Source organism: Arachis ipaensis, chromosome B01 (genome assembly GCF_000816755.2).
Source record: "Arachis ipaensis cultivar K30076 chromosome B01, Araip1.1, whole genome shotgun sequence".
In the NCBI taxonomy this organism is placed as follows: domain Eukaryota; kingdom Viridiplantae; phylum Streptophyta; class Magnoliopsida; order Fabales; family Fabaceae; genus Arachis; species Arachis ipaensis.
This window is the reverse complement of record NC_029785.2, coordinates 35857958-35875316: the sequence shown is the minus strand read 5'-3', so window position 1 is coordinate 35875316 and position 17359 is coordinate 35857958. Positions and strand designations below refer to the sequence as shown.

The 17359-nt window shown below is 38.9% G+C and overlaps 1 protein-coding gene across 1 annotated transcript; it reads right to left on the bottom strand.

Moving 5' to 3' along the window:
• Nucleotides 642-1265, bottom strand: LOC107605480. Its single transcript, XM_016307374.1, has 2 exons — nt 1250-1265; nt 642-1195 (listed from the first exon to the last, which is right to left on the bottom strand). The coding sequence occupies exons 1-2, from the start codon at nt 1263-1265 to the stop codon at nt 642-644; spliced, it is 570 nt and encodes a 189-aa protein (XP_016162860.1).

Here is a 17359-nt window from a genome sequence, read left to right as displayed (position 1 = left end):
TTTGATGACAAGAACTGAGAAGATTTTGTGTTACCTCTCCAGTTTCTTGGATGGGTATTATAGAGCTCTTCACAAGGAATGCGTAGCCGCAAACAGTGTGGTGATCGGAGCTTTGTAGCTCAAGATATGAGCTTGAGAAGACGATAGTGAATAGTAACAATGGTGGAGAGCTCTCACCTCTCTCCTCACCTCAGTTGCTGTTCTGTTTATGTTATGAGGGTGAATGTGGCTGAGATGGGTTCATTAATGAACCTTTTATATGTTGGGCTTGGACCCAACTTAGGCCCAGTCCAACCTGTTAGCGTTTTTAGCGCTGGGCCAAACCTTTAAAATCAACGACCGGTTTTCTATTTCTAATGTTTTTCTAAGGTTTTTGACGGTTTTCACTTTTTCTTGTGCTGTACCGGACAGACTTGAACCGGTTCAACTGCCGATTTGCGGTTTTTCATGGTTTTTCGCAGAGAACACATTTTCTGACTCAGAAAGACCCACTGAGTCCAAAAATCACCTTTAAATTCTCAAATTCTCACTCTAGCTCTGGAATCTAATTCGGGCAATATAATCATTTAATTAACTGGTTGATTAGTTACAGTTCTTATATTCTCCCCACCAAATAAGAAATTTTGCCCTCAAAATTTGAATTACCTGAGAAAAGCTCGGGATAATCCTTTCGCCTCTCGGATCCCAATTTCCCAAGTATGCTCTTCAACTCCTGCTCTCTTCCAAGCAACCTTAACGAATGAAACTTCCTTCCCTCGCAGCTTCTTCACACTGGTATCATCAATCCTCACCGGTGTCACCTGGAATGTCAAGATCTCCCTCAACTCAACCGACTCAGGCTCTAACACATGAGTCGCATCCGATGTGTACTTACAGAGTTGTGACACGTGGAATACGACATGTAAGGTAGATAGGTAAGGTGGCAAAGTTACTTGGTACGCCACCGGCTTGAACCGCCTCAGGATGTCGAACTGTCCTATGAATGTCGGATTCCACTTGTTGGTCATGATTGCTCTTCCAATCCCAGTTGTCGGTGTAACCCTTAGAAGTACATGTTCTCCTATCTCAACATCCAATGGTTTCCTTCTCTGATCCGCATAACTCTTCTGTGGACTCTGAGCAGTTAGAATCCTTGCACGAATCTTCTTAATGTTCTCAGTAGTCTCTGCTATTACATCAGGATCCAAGACACTTGCTTCACCAAATTCATACCAACAAAGTGGAGACTAGCACTTCCGTTCATACAAACCCTTATACGGAGCCATCCCAATGCTCGCATGAAAGCTGTTGTTGTACGCAAACTCCACCAAAGGCATGTAAGGATCCCAACTCCTGGGTTGATCCAATACACACGCTCTGAGCACAAGGTTCTGAAAACGGAACCGATCATCGAACCACTCTACTTTCTGGTTCACTGGTTCATAGGTTCAACCGGTTCGACCATGGTTGAACTGAAAAAACTGTTTTATAATAAAATAATAAATAAATATAAATAAACACATTAAATTTGATTAAATTGGAGAATTTTTTGAAGAAATTTGCCACAATATTTATTTTTTTATTTTTTCATGGAAGCGATAGATAAACCAAAATGGCAACCATCTGTACACTGTTCTAGTGTTAATATCTGTGTTTCAGTTATTATAATACCTTGGCTGGAAGAAATTGTAATGGCTCATTGCTCCACATCTAACACGGATACTAGTGCAAGTGCACCTCAAATACGTTCATGGTATGTAGATGAATCTTATGAAGAGCTCAAGAAGGGAATTCACATTGTGAGAATATCATATGAGACCTTCACTTGTCTATATTGCCCTAAGAGAAAAACGGGATATCTGTATAGGGAACTCCTTCAACATGCTTCTGAGGTTTGTCATAGTAGTGCACTAAAAAGAAATGTAAGAGAGAAGGCTAATCATATAGGTCTAGCAAAATATTTGGAAAAAGATCTTGCATGTTTCGATGGCCCCTCAAACCTGCAGATAAAGGTGTTCAATCCTGTTAAGTTGAAGTTATTTATTCTTTACTAAGTTTTTCTGCAGAAATTGTCCAATTCATGAACATGTTTAATGGCATAATAAATATGTATATGGAAACATAAAAACAAACAATTCCATTTCAAATTTATCTTGTAGAATCTTTGTAAGAGGAATCAAGAAATTCTCCAAAAACAAACTTGTTATTTTTAATAATGCTTCAAGCAATCAGCTTCAACAACTAATCCTTTAATAATGTTTCAAGCAATCAGTACCAAAAAATTAATCAACAATAATTATTCATGCTTCAAGTAATCAACAGCAAGGTTTAGAACCAACAATTAATCATGTTTCAACAATTATTATTACAACAAATTAGATTTATACCTAGGGTTAGTGGAAGACAGGGAAGAATGCAGAGCTAGCGGCGAACAGACAAAATTCAAAATTATTCAAAATTATTCACAATTATTCAACAAACAACAAAATCCAGTTCAGTAAACAAAGCAAAATCAGTTCAGTTTCAGTAATCAGTAAACAACAATTATTAACCAACGTTCACAATTCAGTTTAGCAGGATCAGTTGAATCAGTTCACAGTTTCACACAACACAATTCAAAGAAAAATAAAATAGGGAGACAGAGTTTCAAAGTTTACAATTTCGGTGTTCATCATGCGACTGTCACAGAGCTTCAAAAAATCAAAGATTCAAAAAAAAAAATACTCAATCAAACTCATCAGGAATCAAACAGCCATAACTAAAAAAAATATTACCTGGAACTCTAGAAGCTCGAAGGCACCTTCAAGGCTTCAACAGAACATGCAACAGGGAGAATGGGAGACAGCAAAGGGACGACGGTGAGAGTGAGGCATTCTCAGTTCTCGACAGCTGCTGCGGTGGCTCGACGGTGGTGGCTAGACCTGTGTGAGAGTGAGGCGTTCTCAGTTCTCGACGGCTGCTGCGGTGACTCGACGGCGGTGGCTCGACCTGTGTGAGAGTGAGGCAGTGAGGCACTGAGGCGTTCTCACCTCTGAAGCAGCTTCAGTGAAGCTCGATGAATGAGAAGGCAATTAGGGATTTGGTAACTGATTTAGCCATTTAGGGTTTCAGAACCTTGGAAACGGCAACGTTTTGTTGCCAGCCAAAAACCCGGCTGGATTACGGTTCGGTTCAATCGATCGGTTATCGGCCGGTTTACTGGTTCAATTTTGGTTTTCATATTTTGCGGTTTTACTGATTGACCGAATCATTTTTGGGTCCGGTTCACGGTTTGACCGAATCGGTTTTCAGAACATTGTCTGAGCATATCCTCCAACGTCTGAATAGTCCTTTCTGACTGTCCATCCGTCTGTGGATGATAGGCAGTACTGAGACATAGCTTCGTACCGAAGGCTCTTTGGAAAGCTCCCTAAGACCTCGATGTGAATCGGGGATCTCGGTCCGACACTATGCTTGAAGGCACACCATGCAACCTTACTATCTCTTTGATATTCAACCTCGCTAACTCTTCCATAGAGCAGTTCACTTGGATAGGCAGAAAATGAGCGGATTTGGTTAAGCGATCCACGATCACTGGTACACAGAATCGTGATCGCACACTTTTCACACAACTCCGTCCAGCTGACCAGCAATTGCACTGGGTCGTCCAAGTAATACCTTCCGTGAGTAAGGGTCGATCCCACGGAGATTGTCGGCTTGAAGCAAGCTATAGTTATCTTGTAACTCTTAGTCAGGATATCAATAATAATTCTCAATTTTTAATAGGAATGAGTAAAAGAACATGGATTAAATAATACTTGTTATGCAGTAATGGAGAACAGGTTGAGGTATTGGAGATGCTCTGTCTTCTGAATTTTTGCTTTCCTACTGTCTTCTTCTTCACGCACGCAGGTCTCCTTCCATGGCAAGCTGTATGTTGGTGGATCATCGTTGTCAATGGCTACCAGCCGTCCTCTCAGTAAAAAGGGTCCATGTACATGGCTAATCATCTGTCGGTTCTCACTAATGTTGGAATAGGATCCATGGATCCTTTTGCACACTGTCACTGCGCCCAACATTCATGAGTCTGAAGCTCGTCACAATCATCCCTTCCCGGATCCTACTCGGAATACCACAGATAAGGTTTAGACTTTTTGGATCTCAGAAATGATGTCAATTGATTCTAGCTTATATCACGAAGACTCTGATCTCACGGATTTGAATGCTCTGTTGTCAGGAGAGGCAGTCAAACTCGTGAACCAGGTACCCAAGAGATATACATTCAACCTAAGGTAGGACGGAAGTGGTTGTCAGGCACGCGTTCATAGGTTGAGAATGATGATGAGTGTCACGGATCATCACATTCATCATGTTGAAGTGCGAATGAATATCTTAGAATAGAAACAAGCGTGATTGAATGAGAAACAGTAGTAATTGCATTAATCCATCGAAACACAGCAGAGCTCCTCACCCCCAACCATGGAGTTTAGAGACTCATGCCGTAGAAGATACAAAATTCAGATGTAAAAAATGTCATGAGGTCCATAGTAAGTCTCTAAAAGTAGTTTTTATACTTAACTAGTGACCTAGGTTTACAGAAAATGAGTAAACTAAGATAGATAGTGCAGAAATATACTTCCGGGGCCTACTTGGTGTGTGTTTGGGCTGAGCATTGAAGCTTTCACGTGCATAGGCTACTCCTGGCATTTAACTCCAGCTTTTGTGCCAGTTTGGGCATTTAACTCCAACTTTTATGCCAGTTCTGGCGTTTAACGCCAGAATAGGGTAGAAAGTTGTTGTTAAACGCTAATTTGCGTGATCTCAACTTAGACAAAGTATGGACTATTATATATTTCTGAAAAGCCCAGGATGTCTACTTTCTAACTCAATTGAGAGCGTGCCAATTGGGCTTCTGTAGCTCCAGAAAATCTATTTCGAGTGCAGGGAGGTCAGAATCCAATAGCATCTGCAGTCCTTTTTCAGCCTCTGAATCAGATTTTTGCTCAGGTCCCTCAATTTCAGTAAAAAAATACCTGAAATCATAGAAAAACACACAAACTCATAGTAAAGTCTAGAAATGTGATTTTTGCATAAAAACTAATAAAAATATACTAAAAAGCAGCTAAATCCTACTAAAAACTACCTAAAAATAATGCCAAAAAGCGTATAAATTATCCGCTCATCACAACACCAAACTTAAATTGTTGCTTGTCCTCAAGCAACTGAAAATAAATTAGGATAAAAAGAAGAGAATATACTATAAATTCCAAAATATCAATGAAACTTAGTTCCAATTAGATGAGCGGGACTAGTAGCTTTTTGCTTCTGAACAGTTTTGGCATCTCACTTTATCCGTTGAAGCTCAGAATGATTGGCATCTATAGGAACTCAGAATTCAGATAGTATTATTGATTCTCCTATTTCAGTATGTTGATTCTTGAACACAGTTACTTTATGAGTCTTGGCCGTGACCCTAAGCATTTTATTTTCCAGTATTACCACCGGATACATAAATGCCACAGACACATAACTGGGTGAACTTTTTCAGATTGTGACTCAGCTTTGCTAGAGTCCCCAATTAGAGGTGTCCAGAACTCTTAAGCACACTCTTTTTGCTTTAAACCATGAATTTAACCGCTTAGTCTCAAGCTCTTCACTTGACACCTTCACGCCACAAGCACATGGTTAGGGACAACTTGGTTTAGCCGCTTAGGCCAGGATTTTATTCCTTTAGGCCCTCCTATCCATTAATGCTCAAAGCCTTGGATCCTTTTTTTTTACCCTTGCCTTTTGGTTTAAAGGGCTATTGGCTTTTTCTGCTTGCTTTTATTCTCTCTTTTTTTTGCAAGCATTTCAATGCTTTTTCTTGCTTCAAGAATCAATTTTATGATTTTTCAGATTATCAATAACATTTCTCCTTTTTCATCATTCTTTCAAGAGCCAACAATTTTAACATTCATAAACAACAAATTCAAAAATTATGCATTGTTCAAGCATTCATTCAGAAAACAAAAAGTGTTGCCACCACATCAAAATAATTAAACTATTTTCAAGATATAATTTGAAACCATGTACTTCTTGTTCTTTTGTAATTAAAATTATTTTTCATTTAAGAAAAGTGATGGATTCATAGGACATTCATAGCTTTAAGGTATAAACTCTAAATTTTATTAATCATGAAATTAAAATAAGACTTAAAATAAACATAAAAGCAGACCAATAATAATAGAAGACAGAAAATTAAAAACATAAAAATAAATGACTCTTAAAATGGATCTCTACTAACAAAAGTTATCACAGAGTTAAGATTAGGACTCAACAACCTTTATTTTGGGAGATTGATGTTCCTTTAATCTGTGGGGTGTCTATGGAGTTATCTTGCACTTGTTGTCCTTCTATTGACTTTTTGGTGATTGGGTGATCGACTGAGATATACTCATCCACTCTCATCTTTACCCCAGCATCTTTACATAACAGAGAGATTAGGCTTGGGTAAGCCAATTTGACGTCAGTGGAGTTCTTGTTTGCAATTGTGTAAAGCTCACAAGAAATCAGATGGTGAATCTCCACTTCATTTCCTAGCATAATGCAGCGGATCATCACCGGTTTTTTTACAGTGACTTTAGAGCGGTTGCTGGTGGGCAGTATAGAACGCCCAAAGAAGTCCAGCCAGCCCCTAGCAATTGGTTTGAGATCTTCTCTCTTGAGTTGGTTTGGGATACGATTTGAGTTGGTTATCCACTTGGTTCCAGGGATGCATATGTCCTCTAGAACTTGGTCTAAGCACTTATCTAATCTCACCATTCTCCTATTAAAGGATTCTGGATCATCTTATAGTTGAGGCAGCTTGAAGATCTCTCTTATTTTGTCCAGGTGGAAGTAAATAATCTTCCCTCTGACCATGGTTCGAAAGGTATAGAAGGCGATTCCAGTCATTCTCTGCTAATCTGTTTGCCACAGATTTGAGTAGAATTCCTAAACCATGTTTCTACTACTTTTGTCTCAGGGTTAGCTAGAATTTCCCATCCCCTGTTTCGAATCTGCTCTTGGATCTCCGGATATTCGTCTTCTTTCAGATCGAATATAACTTCTGGGATCACTGACCTTAGACCCATTATTTTGTGGTAATGGTCTGCATGTTCTTTGGTTAAGAACCTCTCCTGATTCCAAAGTGGTTTGGGAGTGTTCTCTTTCTTGCCTCTTGAAGTGGTTTGTTTTCCCTTAGGAGCCATGATCTTAGTGAATCTTAGCTTAGTGATCACGAAAAACACACCAAACTTAGAGGTTTTCTTGTCCTCAAGCAAAAGAAAGGAAAGGAGAGGAATAGAAGGAGAGGCAAATTCGAGTTATGGAGGAGAGGGGGAGGCCAAATGTGAATTTATAAGGGAGGGGGTGGGTTCGAGAATTTAAAAAAAAAATATGATAGAAGATACGATTTGTAAAAGATAAATATGATATGAAAAAGATGAAATTTTAAAATTGAAAAGATATGAGAGATTTGAAAAAGATAAATCTGAATTTGAAAAGATAGTATGATGAGTTGAAAAAGATTTGAGAAGAAATTAAAAAGATAGATGAGTTTTGAAAAAGATTTGAAAAGAAATTGAAGAAGATTTGAGAAAGTTTTTTAGGATTAAAAAAGAATTTAATTTTTTTATTTTTTTTGTTTTTTTGAAATTGAAATTGAAAGATGATAATTTGTAACATGTTTATGCAAGAAATTTTGGGTGTAACCATGAAAATTTGAAAAAAATTTGAGTTCGAAACAAAACTTCCTCCCTTCCACATTCCTGGCGTTAAACGGCCAGAATGGCACCCATTCTGGCGTTTAACACCCATTTGTTGCTTCTTTTAGGAGTTTAACGCCCAGCCAGGTACCCTGGCTGGCGTTAAACACCAGAAAGCCTTTATCACTGGGAATTTTTCTAAATGCCCAGGATGCTGCAATTCTGGCGTTAAACGCCCAGAAAGGTATCTTTACTGGCGTTAAACACCCAGAATGGTGCCCATTCTGGCGTTTAACGCCCACAATACCCTTTACTGGTGTTTTTGTGCCAGTGAGCTCCTTTTCTCTTCTTTATGCTCTGAATTCTTCTGTAACTCTGTGAACTCCTGCAATTGATAATTAACCTTGAAGATAATTTATATCAAACTCCTATAATTATTATTTGAATAACAAATAGACTTTGCTAATGGCTGGATTGCCTCCCAGCAAGCGCTTCTTTTGTTGTCTTTAGCTGGACCTTACTGAGCTTTAATCTAGTCTCAGCTTTGAGCATTCTTGCTCAACATTACCTTCAAGATAATGCTTGATTCTCTGTCCATTAACAATGAACCTCTTATTAGAATCAATATCTTGAAGCTCTACATAGCCATATGGTAACACACTTGTAATCACATATGGTCCCTTCCACCGAGATTTCAATTTCCCAGGGAACAGTCTGAGCCTAGAGTTGAACAGCAGAACCTTCTGTTCTGGCTCAAAGACTCTAGATGACAGTTTCTTGTCATGCCACCTTTTTGTTTTTTCCTTGTAAATTTTTGCATTTTCAAAAGCATTGAGTTTGAATTCCTCTAACTCATTCAACTGGAGCAATCTTTTCTCTCCAGCTAACTTAGCATCAAGATTTAGGAATCTGGTTGCCAAGTAGGCCTTGTGTTCTAGTTCCACTGGTAAATGGCACGCTTTCCTATACACAAGTTGGTATGGAGAGGTCCCTATGGGAGTCTTGAATACTGTTCTGTATGCCTACAGAGCATCATCCAGAGTTCTTGCCCAATCCCTTCTGCGGTTACTCACAGTCCGTTCCAGGATTCTTTTAAGTTCTCTATTTAAGACTTCAGCCTGCCCATTTGTCTGGGGATGATACGGAGTCGCCACTTTGTGGTTAATTCCATATCAGACCAGAGTGGAGTCAAGCTGTTTATTACAGAAATGAGTGCCCCCATCACTGATCAGTATCCTAGGGACACCGAACCTGCTGAAGATATGCTTCTAGAGGAACTTCATCACTATTTTAGTATCATTGGTGGGTGTTGCAATTGCCTCCACCCATTTAGATACATAGTCTTCTGCCACAAGGACATAAGTGTTTGAGTATGATGGTGGGAAAGGCCCCATGAAGTCAATACCCCATACATCAAACAACTCAATCTCTAAGATCCCTTGTTGAGGCATGGCATAACCGTGAGGCAAATTGCCAGCTCTTTGGCAACTATCACAGTTACGTACAAACTCTACGGAGTCTCTGTAAATGGTGGGCCAATAAAAGCCACATTGGAGGACTCTTGTGGATGTTTGCTCACTTCCAAAATGGCCTCCATATTGTGATCCATGGCAATGCCATAAGATCTTCTGTGCCTCTTCCTTGGGCACACATCTACGAATTATTCCGTCCGCACATCTCTTAAAGAGATATGGTTCATCCCATAAGTAGTACTTTGCATCAGAAATCAATTTCTTTATTTGCTGCCTGCTGTACTCTTTGAGTATGAATCTTACAGCCTTATAGTTTGCAATGTCTGCAAACCATGGTGTTTCCTGAATGGCAAATAGTTGCTCATCCGGAAAGGTTTCAGAAATCTCAATAGAGGGGGAGGACGCCCCTTCTACTGGTTCAATCCGGGACAGATGATCAGCCACTTGGTTCTCTGTCCCTTTTCTGTCTCTTATTTCTATATCAAACTCTTACAGAAGCAACACCCATCTTATGAGCCTGGGTTTTGAATCCTGCTTTGTAAGTAGATATTTAAGAGCAGCATGGTCAGTGTACACAATCACTTTTGATCCTACTAAGTATGATCTAAACTTGTCAATGGCATAAACCACTGCAAGCAGCTCTTTTTCTGTGGTTGTGTAATTTTTTTGTGCATCATTTAAAACACGGCTAGCATAATAAATGACATGCAGAAGCTTGTTATGCCTCTGTCCCAATACTGCACCAATGGCATGGTCACTAGCATCACACATTAGTTTGAATGGTAATGTCCAGTCTGGTGCAGAAATAACTAATGCTGTGACCAGCTTAGCTTTCAGAGTTTCAAACGCCTGTAGACACTATGTTTCAAACACAAATAGCATGTCAGAAGCTAGCAAATTGCTCAGAGGTTTTGCAATTTTTGAAAAACCCTTTATAAACCTCCTATAGAATCCTGCATGCCCCAGAAAGCTTCTGATTGCCTTAACATTGGCAGGTGGTGGTAATTTTTCAATTACCTCCACTTTAGCTTGATCCACCTCTATTCCCTTGTTTGAAATTTTATGCCCAAGGACAATTCCTTCAGTCACCATAAAGTGGCATTTTGACCAGTTTAAAACTAGGTTGGTCTCTTGGCACCTTTTCAGAACAAGTGCTAAATGGTCAAGGCAGGAGCTGAATGAGTCTCCAAATACTGAGAAGTCATCCATGAAGACTTCCAGAAATTTCTCTACCATACCAGAGAAAATAGAGAGCATGCACCTCTGAAAGGTTGCAGGTGCATTGCACAGACCAAAAGGCATCCTTCTGTAGGCAAATACTCTAGAAGGACATGTGAATGCTATTTTCTCTTGGTCCTGAGGATCTACTGCAATTTGGTTGTAACCTGAATAGCCATCCAAAAAGCAGTAATATTTATGACCTGCTAGTCTCTCTAGCATCTGGTCTATGAATGGTAAAGGAAAGTGATCCTTTCTGGTGGTTGTATTGAGCCTTCTGTAGTCAATACACATACGTCACCCTGTAACTGTTCTTGTAGGAACCAGTTCATTCTTTTCATTATGAACCACTGTCATGCCTCCCTTATTGGGGACAACTTGGACAGGACTTACCCAGGGGCTATCAGAAATAGGATAAATAATCCCAGCCTCCAGTAGCTTGGTGACCTCTTTCTACACCACCTCCTTCATGGCTTGATTTAGCCGCCTCTGTGGTTGAACCACTGGCTTAGCATCATCCTGCAATAGGATCTTGTGCATGCATCTTGCTGGGCTGATACCCTTAAGATCACTTATGGACCACCCAAGAGCTGTCTTGTGTGTCCTTATCACTTGAAGTAGTGCTTTCTCTTCCTGTGGATTTAAACCAGAGCTTATGATCACCGAAAAAGTGTCACCTTCTCCCAAAAATGCATATTTCAGGGATGGTGGTAGTGGTTTGAGCTCGGGTTTAGGAGGTTTCTCCTTTTCCTGAGGAATTTTCAGAGGTTCTTTTATTTCCTCTGATTCCTCCAGATCAGGCTGAACATCTTTAAAGATGTCTTCTAGCTCTGATTCGAGACTCTCAGCCATGTTGATCTCCTCTACCAGGGATTCAATAATATTAACACTCATACAGTCTTTTGATGTGTCTGGATGCTTCATTACCTCAATAGCATTCAGCCTAAACTCATCCTCATTGACTCTCAAGGTCACTTCCCCTTTTTGGATATCAATGAGGGTTCGTCCAGTTGCTAGGAAAGGTCTTCCTAGAATAAGGGTTGTACTCTTGTGCTCCTCCATTTTCAGCACTACAAAGTCAGTGAGAAAGGCAAATGGCCCAACTATGACAATCATATCCTCAATTATGCCTGATGGGTATTTAATGGAGCCATCAGCAAGTTGAAGATAGATCCGGGTTGGTTTGACCTGTTTAGTCAAGCCAAGCTTTCTGATAGTGGATGCAGGGATTAGGTTGATACTTGCCCCAAGATCACATAGAGCTGTCTTGGTATAAGTACCCTCTAATGTGCATGGTATCATAAAGCTCCCAGGATCCTTAAGCTTTTCTAGTAAGCTCTTTAAAATGACTGCACTGCACTCTTCAGTAAGGAAGACTTTTTTTGTTTCCCTCCAATCCTTCTTATGACTTAAGATATCTTTCATTAACATAGCATAAGAGGGTATTTGCTCAAGTGCCTCTGCAAACGGAATCTTGATTTCAAGAGTCCTGAGATAGTCTGCAAAGCGGGCAAATTGTTTATCCTGTTTCGCTTGGCGGAGTTTCTGAGGATAAGACATCTTGGCTTTGTATTCTTCAACCTTAGTTGCTGCAGGTTTATTCCCTACAGAGGTGGTTGGAGAAGCCTTCTTAAAGGGGTTACCATAAGCACTTGCAGGTGTCTGATCCCTCATTGACATTTGAACGCCAGGCCTGGGGGCTGGATGGGCGTTTAACGCCAGATTCCCTCCCATTTTTGGCATTTGAATGCCAGAACTGGACATGGACTGGGCGTTTAACGCTAGTTTTTCACCCTTTTCTGGCGTTTGAATGCTAGAGTTATTCCTCTCTAGGCTCTTACTGTCCTCAGAGGGATTTTGGGTAGCAGGTTGCTCGTACTCTGTCAGCTGTTCTTTTCTTGGCTTTCTGCTGCTTTGAGTTGAGGTATTCAATGTTTTTCCACTTCTTAATTGAACTGCTTGGTACTCTTCTGTTATCTGTTTTGATAACTGCTGTTTTGTTTGATTCAATTGTGATTCCATATCCTTGTTAGCATTTTTGGTTTCTTGGAGCATCTCCTTAAATTCTGCTAACTGCCTTGTTATAGAAGATAGTTGCTGATTGAGTTCAGCAACTTGTTCCTGAGGACTAAAGTCAGTTGATACTGCCTTAGCTTCTTCTTTCATGGAGGACTCACTACTTATGTACAGATGCTGGTTTCTAGCAACTATATCGATAAGCTCTTGAACCTCTTCAATAGTCTTTCTCATGTGTATAGATCCACCAGCTGAGTGGTCTAGAGATATCTGAGCTTTTTCTGTAAGCCCGTAGTAGAAGATGTCTAACTGCACCCACTCTGAAAATATTTCAAAGGGGCATTTCCTTAGCATCCCTCTGTACCTCTCCCAGGCATTGTAAAGAGATTCATTATCCTCTTGTTTAAAGCCTTGGATGTCCAGCCTTAGCTGTGTCATCCTTTTTGGAGGGTAATATTGATTTAGGAATTTATCTGATAACTGTTTCCATGTTCTTATGCTTGCTGTGGGTTGGTTATTTAACCACCTCTTAGCTTGATCTTTTACAGCAAATGGAAACAGTAATAATCTATAGACATCCTGATCTACTTCCTTGTCATGTACTGTGTTAGCAATTTGCAAGAACTGTGCCAGAAACTCAGTAGGTTCTTCCTGTGGAAGACCAGAATATTGGCAAATTTGCTGCACTATGACAATAAGCTGAGGATTTAGCTCAAAACTGCTTTCTTTGATGGGAGGTATACAGATACTACTCCCGTATGCAGCAGTAATAGGGTTAGCATATGACCCCAGAGTCCTTCTGGACTGTTCATTTCCACTTAGGTCCATGATGGAGAAAAGGGAATTGATATGAATTACAAATAAATTATATTTTTATTTTTATTTTATTTAATTAAAAATAACCGAATAAATAAAAAATTAAAATAAAACATTTGGAAAATAAAATAGAAGTTTCTAAAACTAAAATAATTGATTAATTAAGAAAAATTGAAAAACTTTGGATATGATTTTTGAAAAAGATTTGAATTTTAAAATTTCAAAACTAAGATAAGATAAAATAGAAAGTTTTAAAATAAATAAAAAAATCTGAATTTCTAAAGGAAAAATTCAAAAATCAATTAAAATAAAGAGAAAAGATATTTTTGAGTTTAATGAAGAAAGAGAAAAACAGTAAAAATGACACCAAACTTAGAATTTTTAGATCAAAACAAAGAAAATAAATAGGAAAACTTTAAATATCAAAACGAACACTGAGAGCAACTTTTGAAAATTTTTTTAAGAAAACAGAAACACAAAGGACACCAAACTTAAAATTTTTTATATTCTGAACACTAATAATTCGAAAAAAAAATGATAGGAAAAATAAAATTATAAAAATGACACAAAACTTAAAATATAAAACTAGACTCAAACAGAAGACTAAATTATGAAGTTATTGGTTTAGAAAATCTTCGAAAATAATTAAGAAAAATAAAATACGGATTTTAAAATTTTAACCAAAAAGTAATAATAGAAGACTCTAAACTAAAGAAAATTTTTTCCTAATCTAAGCAACAAAATAAACCGTCAGTTGTCTAAACTCGAACAATCCCCGGCAACGGCGCCAAAAACTAGGTACACAGAATCGTGATCGCACACTTTTCACACAACTCCGTGAAGCTGACCAGCAAGTGCACTGGGTTGTCCAAGTAATACCTTACGTGAGTAAGGGTCGATCCCACGGAGATTGTCGGCTTGAAGCAAGCTATGGTTATCTTATAACTCTTAGTCAGGATATCAATAATAATTCTCAATTTTAATAGGAATGATTAAAAGAACATGGATTAAATAATACTTGTTATGCAGTAATGGAGAACAGGTTGAGGTATTGGAGATGCTCTGTCTTCTGAATTTCTGCTTTCCTACTGTCTTCTTCTTCACGCACGCAGGTCTCCTTCCATGGCAAGCTGTATGTTGGTGGATCACCGTTGTCAATAGCTACCAGCCGTCCTCTCAGTGAAAAGGGTCTATGTGCATGGCTAATCATCTGTCGATTCTCACTAATGTTGGAATAGGATCCATTGATCCTTTTGCACACTGTCACTGCGCCCAGCATTCATGAGTCTGAAGCTCGTCATAGTCATCCCTTTCCGGATCCTACTCGGAATACCACAGACAAGGTTTAGACTTTCCGGATCTCAGGAATGCTGCCAATTGATTCTAGCTTATATCACGAAGACTCTGATCTCACTGATTTGAATGCTCTGTTGTCAGGAGAGGCAGTCAAACTCGTGAACCAGGTGCCCAAGAGATATACATTCAACCTAAGGTAGGATGGAAGTGGTTGTCAGGCACGTGTTCATAGGTTGAGAATTGTGATGAGTGTCACAGATCATCACATTCATCATGTTGAAGTGCGAATGAATATCTTAGAATAGAAACAAGTGTGATTGAATGAGAAACAGTAGTAATTGCATTAATCCATCGAAACACAGCAGAGCTCTTCAACCCCAACCATGGAGTTTAGAGACTCATGCCATAGAAGATACAAAATTCATATGTAAAAAATGTCATGAGGTCCATAGTAAGTCTCTAAAAGTAATTTTTATACTCAACTAGTGACCTAGGTTTACAGAAAGGAGTAAACTAAGGTAGATAGTGCAGAAATCCACTTTCGGGGCCCACTTGGTGTGTGTTTGGGCTGAGCATTGAAGCTTTCACGTGCATAGACTACTCCTGGCGTTTAACTCCAGCTTTTGTGCCAGTTTGGGCGTTTAACTCCAACTTTTATGCCAGTTCTGGCGTTTAACGCCAGATAGGGTAGAAAGTTGGTGTTAAACGCCAGTTTGCGTTATCTCAACTTGGACAAAGTATGGACTATTATATATTGCTGGAAAGCCCAGGTTGTTGAAGAACGAAACTCTCACGCGATCTAGAATTTTCACAAATAAATTCGCGTTGTAAGATTTATTATTGGTTATGTAAAAAGATATATTTTTGGATTTTTTGAAAATAAGGGGCAAGTAATTTAATTGACAAGGAAAATAAATTGATAATAATAAAAATCTCTTGGCAAGTTATGAGAAATTGAAGTCCTATCCTAGTTATCTTTATCAGGTGTGATGAAAATTGGATTTTTCTCCCATTTTTAATTAACCCTTACTAAATAAAGGAAAGTCAAGTGGACAAATTAATTTGATCCTCAGGTCCTAGTCAACTCCTATGGAGAGACTATAGTTATTGGAGTGCAAATTAACCAGCAAAGAATTCCAATTTCAATCAACAGCTGAGTTGATAATTCAAGTGTTACTACTTACTTAACCAAAGCCAAAAGGGGAAAATAAATCTAAATTGAATTGAAAGCATCATAAATAAAACAATCATTAATCTGAAATACCTCAATTAATATTAAATAGAATATCCAAACCTAACATGGAAAAGTTCATAAGCCAATTAGGCAACATAAGTCAAATACAAATAAAAATATTAGAGTAAATAAAAGTAGAAGAGAAATATAAATTAAAGGAATATTAAACCTGGAATGAAGTTGAAATCCTAATCCTAAACTTGAGAGAGAGGAGAGAACCTCTCTCTCTAAAACTACATCTAAAACCTAAAAATTGTGTGAGTGAAAGTATGATGATTGAATGGATGCATTCCCCCACTCTGTAGCCTCTAATATGTATTTTCTGGGCCAAAAACTGGGTCAAAATAGCCCAAAAATCGCCCCAGCAATTTTTGGTACGTACAGGTCGCTGCAAAGTCACACGGAAGCGTCGTCCACGCGTTCGCCGGATTACGTTTTTGCCAGATCACGCATCCGCGTGACCCACGAGTTCGCGTCGCCTGGAACGTTAGCTTTCCAACGCAACTGGAACCACGTCATTTGGACTTCTGTAGCTCAAGTTATGGTCAATTTAGTACCAAGAGGTCATGCTGGACAGCTTTAGCAGTTCCTTTAGTTTCTTGTATTCCTTCCACTTTTGCATGCTTCCTTTCCATCCTCTAAGCCATTTCTGCCCTGTAATCCCTGTAATCACTTAACGCACATATCAAAGCATCGAATGGTAATAAAAGAGGATTAATATTAGCAAATATAAGGCCAAAGAAGCATGTTTTCAATCATAGCACAAAATCAGGAAGGAGAATGTAAAACCATGCAAATAGTATGAATAAGTGTGCAAAAACTTGATAAAAACCACTCAATTGAGCAAAAGATAAACCATGAAATAGTGGTTTATCAACCTCCCCACACTTAAACATTAGCATGTCCTCATGCTAAGCTTAAGAGAACTAAAAGAGTGAAGGGGAATGGTAGAATGTATGAAATGCAACCTATTAATGCAACTAAATGCAGAATGCTTTTTTTTCTACTTGGTTAAAAGTAAACAAATCCTTCAAGAACAAATATGAACTGGATTTCACTAATTCAAATCATAAAATAAAGTACAAGTAAATGACGCAAAAGAAAATAGCTCGTGAAAGCCAGGAACAAAGAATCGATTAGTGACACTCAACATTGTCACTAACGTTGGCCTATGATGCAAAGTACCACGTTAACTTGGTTAACGTGGGAACTAACGTAAGTGATGAAGAGTTGTTGACAACATTAGTGACACTCAACATTGTCACTAACGTTGAAGACACAACCCCCAAGAGTCACGTTAACTTCCACGTTAACTTGGTTAACGTGGAAGCTAACGATGAGGAATGAAGGATGAGCCAACGTTAGTGACACTCAACATTGTCACTAACGTTGGGATGGCTAAGGATGGCCACGTTAGAAGCCACGTTAACCTAGTTAACGTGGGCTTTAACGTGAAGCAAGAAGGGGCACACTGGAACGTTAGTGATAATGTTGCGTGTCACTAACATTCTCGAAGGTTCACAAGGCAACGTTAAAAGCCACGTTAACCTAGTTAACATGGGTTTTAATGTGAGGCAAAGGGGTGCATTGGAACGTTAGTGACAATGTTAAGTGTCACTAAC